At 45.5% G+C, this 12101-nt stretch overlaps 1 protein-coding gene across 2 annotated transcripts in view; it reads left to right on the plus strand.

The window, feature by feature from the left end:
- ITGB8 (integrin subunit beta 8) overlaps positions 1-12101 on the plus strand; it is a 103545-nt gene that overhangs the window by 44607 nt on the left and 46837 nt on the right. For both annotated transcript variants that reach the window (XR_011361739.1, XM_069958809.1), the window contains exon 3: positions 1291-1459. Coding sequence is in view for 1 of the 2 variants with exons in the window: in XM_069958809.1 (XP_069814910.1) it covers positions 1291-1459 (169 nt within the window). In the remaining variant the exon portion in view is untranslated. The remainder of the gene's footprint in view (positions 1-1290; positions 1460-12101) is intronic.

Raw genomic sequence — 12101 nt, forward strand, 5'->3', positions numbered from 1 at the left:
GGCCGGACTTATACGCGGTAAACTCCGGCCGGAGATTTACGCTACTTGCAGCCGGCTACGTACGGACCGCGAACTTACGCCCGTAGTCTACTTACGCTTCCCGAGCGCCCTACGTAACGATCAGGCAGCGGTCTTTTACTTGGAAATCTTCGGCTAGCCCCGGACACCCCACAGAACCTTTTGGATTGGCACAAAAAGCTGCAAAAATTAAGAAATCACCACTACGTACGAAACCGCATGTAACGCTACAGGCGTAAGTTACGGCACTTTCGTCCTCAAACAATGGTCTGGTTAATTTTTTACGGCGCCGCGCACAATCCGGGCGTAAGTTCGTACGTAGAGTGAACTGTGCAGCCGTACATCGTATACTTTCCATTGTACGCAAACTACATAAGTCTCCGGCCGCTTATTCACGGAACGCGCTACGGCCGGAAACTTACGTAGTGTGAACATAGCCTGAAAGTGTGAGACAATTCATATATCATAAAAAAAGTCAAAGTGCTATGAGTAATGAAAAACATCCTGATAATGTATAACCAAGTCCATGATATACACAATAGTGATAAACAGAGTATAATACCATCAGTGGTGAAAAAAATCCAAGTGTCCACCGGCTGCCCCCACCCCGACGCACGTTTCGGCGTAGCCTTTTTCAAGGGGTGCACTTTTACTGTGTTCTTACCTAAATAACGTATCTATTTATTCACTTATTTATTTATTTGTTGTGTCCACCTGCAGCAGCCCCCTCGTGTATGTTTGTTGTTTTTAATATTCTATTCAGCCCTGTTTCATTGCTTATTGATTATCATGAACTACTACTATCATGTTGTATATTTAACAATAAAATTTATATGCGTTGTAATATATTAGAGGTTCAGTTGTTTCTGTATTGGTGCATATTTAAATACAATGTTCTAATACTGGAGTAACTCCCTTATCTCTCATAAGCTGAGATGCAACAGCGCAAAACCGAGATCTTTGGCCATATGACCCATATCAGTGTATAGCCCAAGCTGTATACTGTGTACATGAGGCCGTACTAACAGGAAAACATGCTTAACTGCTATTATCATATTCTCTTATGTAACTGCACAGCGCAAACAGCTTTATGCAGTGTGACTATAACATTTTAATTAGAAAATCAGCTTCATATCAAGAGTCTTCAGAAGTCCTGATATAAAGCAGAAATGCAGAGAGCCTACTACTGTAGCCGCCTGTTTGGCAAAGTTTCTGTGCATCTGTGAAGACCCATCTGCTAATGCTCAACTTTTCTTCATTGTCTCCTAACAGGATTTTATGGTTGATTCGGTGGAAAGTGAAAGATGTGACACTGTTTTTAATTTAAAGTCTAAGGGCTGCAGAGCAGATGCCATAGAGAATCCATCAGCCCAGATTGTGAGCAGCAAGGAAGGAAACAGTCAAGTCACGCCAACAGAGGTGTCTATCCACCTGAGACCAGGTTAGTACTGTTACTGCTTCTTCTATAACAGGGACGGGGAAGCTGCAGGGGAAACTACTATTCCAAAGGTTCTCTGTCCCTGTTCTATATATATATATAATCATGTCTCATTATGCCTTCGACTGTCATTCTCTTGTGGGACACTATCAGCAGGTTAGATTCTTCTCCCTCTTGCACATGGGGCGCTAAGGATGAAGGTAAGTTCCTGTGTCGTTCTGTGCTATTAGGAGTTTAAAACAAACTTGTAACCATATATTCAGGGCTGTAGGCCGCACCTCATTGACACAGCTGGTGTAAAATAGAATTCTTACAAAAACCATTGCACCAGGTGCATTTTGCAACTGCCCCCGGCTAGTCCTTCCCTCTTATAAGTATCAGCAGGGTGGGCCTGCCGGGGACGGATCAATGAACCTTCATCCTCAGCGCCCAGGTTAGATTTTTCTAACCTGCTGATAGTTTCCCTTTAATTCTTTCATTAGCTAACCATTCCCCAATCTGTAACTATAACTCTCATCATCTTATTCAACGTATCAATCCAGAGTAGAGTGCATTCCTTGTTCTGGAGAACCCTGCACATCAGTGCAGTGTGCAATTCTTATGTTATGCACACTACTTATGTTATGCACAAAACTTATGCAGTGTTCAATACTTGTGTTATATTACATATTGCTAGACAGGTATACTTGTTGACAGGTATACTTGTTATCAGCATGAGACTATGTTCCGGTTGAAGACAGCCATCTTGTAATATAGATGACCGCTAATAAAGATCATGATTATTATTAGTGGCCATCGATATATAGGGGGACGTCCGCCTTCCACAGATATGTTTCCGGAGGTAGTACGCAGTCTGAGAGCCGTATTACACGGGACGATTATTGTTCTAAAAATTGTTTGATCGTTTGGATTTAAATGATAATCGTTTTGTGTAATACTAATTAACGATTAAACGACCAACGAGAAATTGTTGGTCGATTAATAGAATTCGGACCTATTTTTATCGTTTGATGGTTTGCACATCGTTCGGTGTAATAAGAAGTCATAGCTGAGACGTACGCAATAGCACCGACAAAACAAAAGAAGTAACGATCATTGTTCCGTGTAATTGGGCGAACGATTTCGGGTCGCTTGCCATAGCGGTCGTTTGAGATCGTTTTTCATTAATCGTTAGTTGTCAAAAAAATCACTTGGTGTAATAGTACCCTAAGGGTTATTACTGAATCTGCACCACCATCTATATTGTTATGTGAAAGAAATGCTTCTATTAGAGAATATCTGCATAAAAATGATGGAAATTGAGCATGTCGTCATGCTTTTATCTATTTATTTTAGAGTCCAAAAGTAAAAAAAGGAGTCCAAAAGAAAAATCAACAGCCTGGGACCACAGCAAGCTATGACCACTGTGTACATACTAGAGATACACTCTCTCACCTTCTGTGACATGCGTATTGTGTACATCATCCATAGCTCCTAAACATTGTGGCCTCGTTCTACTGTACTCTGACTTACTCATAATATGATCTCACTTTACAGCTATGCCAAACAGATTATATTGTATTACAAGTTCCAGGGTCATGAAATGCTGAGAGATATAATGACTGTGTAGTTTATAATTGGATAGTACAGGATAAAAAATACAGTATTAACCTTCCATGGAAAGTGTTAGCTCATTCACACTAATGAAGTGCTCACTCCAGCTTCATTCTCCTATTAAAGGGGTAGTGCGGCGGTAAAGAATTATTGACAGAATAACACACATTACAAAGTTATACAACTTTGTAATGTATGTTATGTCTGTGAATGGCCCCCTTCCCTGTGTCCCACCACCCCTGCACGTGTACCCGGAAGTGTGGTGCGCTATACATACCTGTCACGTGCCGACTCGTCTCCGATCTTCAGTCTGCGATGTCGTCTTCGGGCCGCCCTCTTCAGCGTCATCTGCTGCTCAGCTGCGATTGGCTGAGCATAACTGTGCTCAGCCAATCGCGGCTGAGCAGCCGATGACGCGGCCGCGTCATCAGCTGCTCAGCCGCGATTGGCTGAGCCAAACTGTGCTCAGCCAATCGCGGCTGAGCATCTCATGACGCTGAAGAGGGTGGCCGCCACTCAGGACGCTCGGAGGGATTCGGCCCGGCCACCCGAAGACGACATCGCAGACTGAAGATCGGAGACGAGTCGGCACGTGACAGGTATGTACAGTATAACGCACCACACTTCCGGGTACACGGGTGGGGGTGGTGGGACACGGGGAAGGGGGCCATTCACAGACATAACATACATTACAAAGTTGTATAACTTTGTAATATGTGTTATGCTGTCAATAATTCTTTACCGCCGCACTACCCCTTTAACGTGTGTGTGTGTATATATATATATATTTATATATATATATATATATTTTTTTTTTTTATTTCATTTTTTATTTTATTTTGTTTTTTTGAGACTTTAACATTAATGGTTTAACCTCAGCCGTTTGCCCAATACACAGTGAATAAGCCCGGAGCTAAAGTTTTGGCTGCCCAGACTTGATGGGGATTGTAGTTTTGCAACAGCTGGAGGGCCGGGAGTTTGACACCCCTAGTGTAGTAGCTGAGCTTTCAATGAAGTGAATGGGAGCAGAGCTGCAGTAACCCAGCACGACCACTAAGCATTATATGGCGCTGTCCTCCCTGGCTCCATTGAGTGTGTATGCAGGCGCTGCAGCTCTGGAAAATAGCTGATCATGAAAGGCACCCCACTGATCAGATGTTGATCTTGAGGATAGGCCATCAATAAAAAAGTCTAGGAAACCCCCCTCTAGATCATTACAAAGTAGAAGATTAAAACAACAATGAAATAACCCACATGGGACTTGGTATCGGTAGGTGGTGTCTTTGCTGATAGATTCAGGCAGAAACACATTATAATACAAAAAGAGGTGACTCAGTTTTAAAATAACACGTATAAAAATCCCCTAAGGCGTGACATTATACTACAGTTCATAGCTGGTTAACTGAAGATTTATGCACAGGTTTTTTTTTTCTATTTCAAAGGTTTGCTTTAACGTCTTTTTCTAAGCCTTTGTTGCCTGAGCGGTTCTTTTCGTAGTCACATTGGCCGGGTGCCCATGTTTGGTGGGTTTAATATTTATTTAACTTTTGAAGATATAGATTAATCATAATGCTTAGTTCACCTTTGTTCTTGTTTCCTGTGGTATACTTGCTTAAAGTTTATTTATTTTTTTGTTAAAACCTTCTTGCTGTTCTAGATGGAATTACACTATATGGTGGCTAAATATTCCTATTCAATATATTCTCGGACTGTTTAGTACTTATAGATTATATGTACTATTGTGCGATGTGTCACAGAAGGATTTTTGCCTGTCATTGAAGGAGATAAGGTTTATTTTTGGGGTAGGTCTCATTTTTGGACAAATGCTCTATACAATAGTTAGCCGCTACACTGTATGTCCCACTGTTGTTGGCACCTATATGTAGGTTCCCCTGTAGTGAGGCCCCCCCATACTGTATACCTCCCTCCCCATACTGTATTCACCTCTCTTCTGCAGTAAGGCCCCCCATACTGTATACCCACCTCACCTCTCTGTACTTGTTCTTCCATACTGTATACACTCCCCTCTGCAGTAAGGCCCCCTCCCATACTGTATACCCACCTCACCTCTCTGTATTTGTTCTCTCATACTGTATACATCCCCCTCTGCTGTAAGGCCCCTAATACTGTATACCCCTCCTCAACACTCTGTATTTGTGCTCCCATACTGTATACATTTGTCTTCTGCAGTAAGGGCCCCTCCCATACTGTATACCCACCTCACCTCTCTGTATTTGTTCTCCCATACTGTATACACTCCCCTCTGCAGTAAGGGCCCCTCCCATACTGTATACCCACCTCACCTCTCTGTATTTGTTCTCCCATACTGTATACACTCCCCTCTGCAGTAAGGCCCCCCCCATACTGTATACCCACCTCACCTCTCTGTATTTGTTCTCCCATACTGTATACACTCCCCTCTGCAGTAAGGCCCCCCCCATACTGTATACCCACCTCACCTCTCTGTATTTGTTCTCCCATACTGTATACATCCCCCTCTGCAGTAAGGCCCCTAAAACTGTATACCCCTCCTCAACACTCTGTATTTGTTCTCCCATACTGTATACATCCCCCATCTGCAGTAAGGCTCCCATACTATATACCCCTCCTCACCCTCTGTATTTGTTCTCCCATACTGTATACATCCCCCTCTGCAGGTAGTCTCCATATGTATAACCCCTTCACCTCTCTATTTTTTCTCCCATACTGTATACATCCCACCTCTGCAGTAAGGCCCCCCATACCATATACCTCACCTCTCTGTGTTTGTTCTCCCATACTGTATACATCCCCCTCTGCAGGTAGTCCCCATACTGTATACACCACCCCTTTTGCAGGTAGTCCCCATACTGTATACCTTCTCTCCCCTCTGTATTTTTCCCCCACACTGTATAAGTTTCCCCTTTGCAGGTAATCCTCATACTTTATACTCTCCCCCCAATAGTTGGCCCACGTAACCTCTTTCCCCCCATATTTACTTTCCACTACATCTCATCTTCTCATCCCTCCTGCCTCCCCTGCATCTTGTGTTGAGCAGGTAGGGGTGGAGTATAACACGTCTGGCAGATTTAGGTTGTGTATCACACAACATTTTTATTCGATTCTCCCCTAGATGTGATGCAGCCTTTTTATGTGAGGTTATATGGCACGGTAATATGTTCTTGCTTCATTCCTTAATCGAATGTTTGGGTGCAGCGATTACCTTGTGGCCCACTTCTCAGAAGGTTTCATCTTTTGTGTTGGGCTCACCAGCAGTTAACCAGTTGTGGTAATTCTCCATTCCCAATTTACACTACACACTACAAATTGCCTAAAGGAATATGAGATCATTAAAACACCTTATTAAAATCCTAAAATAACATGTCAATGAAATAGTGGAAAATATTCACTCAAATTATTGCTGTTAAGTCTCGTGTAGCCGAAAACACTGTGTACTTTAGGTAATGAAAAGTCTAGACTTTTTGGGGCCGAATTATCAAGTACTTTCAGCAACGCTACCGAAAAGCATGGGTACATTGGCAAAGGGAACCTGTCAGTATATTCTCAGTACAGGACTTAGAACTATTTGCCTTTCTTAAAAATATGTGACACCTGACGGGTTATAAAGGTAAGGATAGTATATATTATCCAGTAGAATACTTTGAAACGAGACTACTGTATGCATAATGAAAGCAAGACGCCAGGTGTTCAGTGATGCAATTCAACAATTATGTTAAAATAACTTCATTTTTCTTGCCAGTAAAAACAGTCCTCCTTCATCCTCCATCGGATGCCCAGTTCAGAATTCCACTATGTGCAAACCTTAATGTAGAAAACAGATCTCTACAAATACCAAGTTAATTCAATTATTTTAGCTATGCTTTAGGCTCGCCTATGTAAAAAAAATTCTTTAGATGTTGCTTCTTAAAGCTATAAAAACCTTAGCTGACTCATCCAGTACTATCAAAGCTCTGTATAGTGATGTTGTGGGCATTCTTAGCCATGTTGTTCTACAGCAGCAATGCCAGCAATGTCTTATAATATAAAGTGTTGTAACCACAGATGACATTGGAGTCATTGCTTTAGTGTTTACAGTATTTAAGATGGATCCATTATGATCTATCCCTTTACTGGGTCTGCCTGGATTCTGTGTTTTTTATTGGACAGTGAAGCACATCATGCTGTGCCATACTAGTAATCAAAAGCAATAGAAAAGAAGTAAAGCAAAAGTAAGCCGAGGAATTATTGTGATTGTAGTACTGTCATCTGAAGGACCCCATTTTTTTGTGTGTAGAGATAACTTACTCTCAGTATTCCTGTATTGTCATTTGTTTCATCCCAGCTCAGCTGCATACCATACATTTAAAGAAGAAGTCGACTTAAAATTTTATAAAAAAATTGTATTGCCCCCCAAAAGTTATACTAGTCACCAATATACACTTACTATGGGAAATACACATAAAGTGCTTTTTCCCTGCACTTACTACTGCATCAAGGCTTCACTTCCTGGATAACATGATGATGTCACTTCCTGGATAACATGGTGATGTTACTTCCTGGATAACATGGTGATGTCACTTCCTGGATAACAGTGCCGAGGTGTTTTGGTGCACTGAGGTAGTTTTTCTTTAAAGGAGAAGTCCGATGATAATAATTTTTTAAGTACTGTATTGCCCTCCAAAAGTTATACAAATTAGTAATGTATACTTATTACAGGAAATGCCTATAAAGTGCTTTTCTCCCTGCACTTACTACTGCATCAAGGCTTCACTTCCTGAATAAAATGGTGATGTCACGACCCGACTCCCAGAGCTGTGCGGGCTGTGGCTGCTGGAGAGGATGATGGCAGAGGATGCTCAGTGTCCCTGCCATCATCCTCTACAGCAGCCAAAGGCCGTACAGCTCTGGGAGTCGGGTCGTGACATCACCATTTCACTTTATAAGCATTTTCTGTAATAAGTGTATATGAGTAATTTGTATAACTTTTGGGGGGCAATACAGTACTTAAAGTGTCACTGTCGTGAATTTTTTTTTTGCAGAAATCAATAGTCCAGGCGATTTTAAGAAACTTTGTAATTGGGTTTATTATCCGAAAAATGCATTTTTATTATGAAAAAGCTGTTTGAAGCTCTCCCCCCTGTCTTCATTGTTCTCCTATGGAGAGAGCTAAACAAAAGACCAAAACAGGACAACAAAGAGTTAATCTACAAACATCTCACCCGTTATCTTCTTGGACAGTCACCAGTGACCTGTCTGAGCTCGGATTACAGCTGTCACCCAGCTCGGTGCCTGTAATCCTCTGTTATCTGCTTTCTGCTGCCGGCTAACTCCCTCCTTCCTCCTCCCCCCTCCCCTCTCCCTAGAACAGACAGGGTACGTCTCCTGCAACAAGTCACAATTTTCAGATTTTTCAGAGTGGATGAAAAAGAGGAAGGAGGGGGGGACCTGGGAAAAGGCTTTTTACATGCAGATAATGGCAGATTTGGCTAATAAACCCAATTACAAAGTTTCTTAAAATCGCCTGGACTATTGATTTCTGCAAAAAAAAAAAATATGACAGTGACTTTAAATAAATATTATCACCGGACTTTTCCTTCAAAGAGAAACTACCTCAGTGCACCAAAACACCTCAGCACTGCTCTCTACTGTTCTACTAAGATAAGTTAGGAATGGTGGATCGGTGCACTGATTGCGCTAGCCCCACCCCCAATGCACCAAAATCTCTTATTAACATATGAAATAAATAGCTTATATTCCAAAAACTGCACCAAGGATGAAGGTAAAAAAAACTCACCTTCATTCTCAGTGGCCCTTACGTTGTAGGGACATATTTGCAGGTTAGATCGTTCTAGCTTCCCTTTAAAGGAAACCTGTCACTCCGGGCAGCCCCCTGTGCCCCCATTCAGTAATAATGCTCACCCCTCCCTTTGCTTCTATTATGTTATAAGGCACCCAGTTCCCCCTATTTAGTAATAAGACACCCTGTTCCCTAGGGCTGGGCGGTATACCGCAAAAATACCGATACCGTCACTGGCGTCGGTTAACCGACCTCAACTTAGCCAGGACGGTATTTGCGGTATTTTTGTATTTTTCTGCTGCTCCTCCAGCTCGGACATGCCGGCGTCACTGCACACACAGCACAATAACTTGTGCAGGGACGCCGGTATCAGAGCGGGAGGTGGAGGAGCAGCAGGGTCCAGGTGACAAAGCCGCCCGCCCCCCGCAGCCAAGCGCCCCCCGCCCATCCGAGCGCCCTCACCACTTCCCTCCCCACCCGTCCAGGCCCCGTCCCGCGCACCTGTCCGTTCATGCGCCCACCCGTCAAGTCTGGTCCCGTCCGGCGTCCCTGCACACACAGCATTGCCCTCCCCGCCCCGCTCGGACGGGACTTGTGCCGGGAAGTGAGGTGCAGGTCGGTCGGGCATTCCGCCTAACAGCCGCGGCTGACCAGCTGTACATATCGCGTCCCATCGCCCCGGCCACACATGCAGGTCCCGGTCTCTGGAGGAGGCTGCAGAGACTGTAATGGTGATAGCGTCCTGCGGGTCCTGGAGCTGAACAGCGGGATCTGCATCCCCCGATCCCGCTCTACAGCTCCAGTAATGGCAGCAACGCTATCACCATTACAGTCTCTGCAGCCTCCTCCAGAGACCGGGACCTGCATGTGTGGCCAGGAGGGGAACCTGTGTGCCTGAATAAGAGGGCAAAGTCCCCCTGTGTCCCCCCCCCCCAGCTGCTCCAGTCCCCCCGTGTCCCCCCTGTGTCTGCCCCAGTCCCCCCGTGTCTGCCCCTGTCCCCCCATGTCCCCCCTGTCTCCCCCCAGCTGCCCCGCTGCCCCAGTCCCCCTGGTGTCTGCTCCAGTCCCCCCCAGTCCCCCTGTGTCTCCCCCAGTCCCCCTGTGCCCCCCCCCAGCTGCCCCAGTCCCCTGGTGTTTGCTCCAGTCCCCCTGTGTCTCCCCCAGTCCCCCTGTGTCTTCCCCAGTCGCCCCATGCCCCCTGTGTCCCCCCCCCCCCAGCTTCCCCAGTCCCCTGGTGTCTGCCCCAGTCCCCCTGTGTGTCCCCCAGCTGCCCCAGTCCCCCTGTGTCTCCCCCAGTCCCCCTGTGTCTTCCCCAGTCGCCCCATTCCCCCTGTGTCCCCCCCCCAGCTTCCCCAGTCCCCTGGTGTCTGCCCCAGTCCCCCTGTGTGTCCCCCAGCTGCCCCAGTCCCCCTGTGTCTGCCCCAGTCCCCCGTGTCCCCCCAGCTGCCCCAGTCCCCCAGTGTCCCCCCCAGCTGCCCCAGTCCCCCCGTGTCACCCCCAGTCCCCGTGTCACACCCAGTCTGCCCCAGACCCCCTTCAGTCACCCCCAGCTGCCCCAGTCCGCCCCCCTCTTATAATCATACACCCCTGTCCTCCCCCCGTATAGTCATACGCCCCTATCCGCCCCCCTATGTATAGTCATATGCCCCTATCTGCCCCCCCCCCCTGTATAGTCATACACCCCTGTCCCCCCCCCCCCCCCGTATAGTCACACACCCCTATCCACGCTCCCTGTATAGTCACACACCCCTATCCACGCTCCCTGTATAGTCACACACCCCTATCCACCCTCCCTGTATAGTCACCCACCCCTATCCGCCCCACCCTGTATAGTCACCCACCCCTATCCGCCCCACCCTGTATAGTCACACACCCCTATCCGCCCCCCCCTGTATAGTCATACACCCCTATCCGCCCTCCCTGTTTAGTCATACACCCCTATCCGCCCCCTATCCCTATGCGCTGCCTGTATAGTCCTGTAACCCGATCCCAACCTCCTGTATAGTAATACACCCCAATCCATCCCCCCCATATAGTCATACACACCTATCCCTCTGTGACCTGTGTATACCCTGTAGAGGCTGTATACCTGTATATACACATGTCCAGGTCTCTGCTGAGACCCCCTAATAATGACAAATAATAATAATGATAATAGACTAACCATGGGTTGCTGCTCAGTGAGTTCTATTTTACTTTTTTGAATCAAAATATCGCCAGTTTGGCACGGCAAGTGGGTGTGGTTTGCAAAAAAGGGGTGTGTCATAATGATCGTTCAATTATCGTTACCGCGGCTACATGTGCGATAAACCGCGATATTGATTTAGGCCAATATCGCCCAGCCCTACTGTTCCCCCATTTGGTAAAAATTGCCCTCTGTACCTCTATTCAATAAAAATTTTTTTAAAACTAATACTTGTCTAGTCCTGGTCCCAAAAAGCTCCCTGCACTCTCTACAGATCAGCATCCTGTGAGCTGCAGGGATGAGATCTTCAGACGGGTTTAAAGACATCATATCATTGCTTCCCAGGGCTCATAGTCAGAAGGACTGAAGTGCTTGCAGCCTATCCACCGTGAATGGTGGAGCAGGGCAACTCCTGCTCCACCAATCTACTAAACTGCAACCAGAGGAAGGGAAGGTAGGCAGTCGCTCAGGGATTTTGAGAGCTTTGATGCCCTACAGACCACAGAAGGCATCCACAGGGCCATGCTACAGCCTCTAACACACAGCTCTGCCATGTGCGTGAACCCTAGCCAAATGTACATGTTTGGTGTGTAGATTTGTGTGCTGCAGATAATCCTGTAGTGAGGGGATACATCCCAATAGTACAAATGTTGATGCAATATATAAAGGGGTAATTCACCAAAGAAAAAAATGCTTTCACATAAACTGGTCCCAGAAAGTGCCAGAGATTTGTAATTTACTTCTGTTAAAAATCTCAGGTCTTCCAGTACTTATCAGCTGCTGTATGCCCTGCAGGAAGTAGCCTATTCTTTCCAGTCTGACACATTGCTTTCTGCTGCCACCTCTGTCCATGTCAGGAACGGTCCAGAGCAATAGAAAATCCCCATAGAAAACCTCTATTGCTCTTCTAACTGGAAAAAATGCCACTTCATGCAGGACATACAGCAGCTAAAAAGTACTGGAAGAATTGAGATTTTTTTAATAGAGGTAAATTACAAATCTCTGCCACTTTCTGTCTCCAGTTAATTTGAAAGAATTATTTTTTTTGTGAACAACCCCTTTAAATATAAGAACTGACATTTTGGCTTTTC

Source organism: Dendropsophus ebraccatus, chromosome 2 (assembly GCF_027789765.1).
Source record: "Dendropsophus ebraccatus isolate aDenEbr1 chromosome 2, aDenEbr1.pat, whole genome shotgun sequence".
Classification (NCBI taxonomy): domain Eukaryota; kingdom Metazoa; phylum Chordata; class Amphibia; order Anura; family Hylidae; genus Dendropsophus; species Dendropsophus ebraccatus.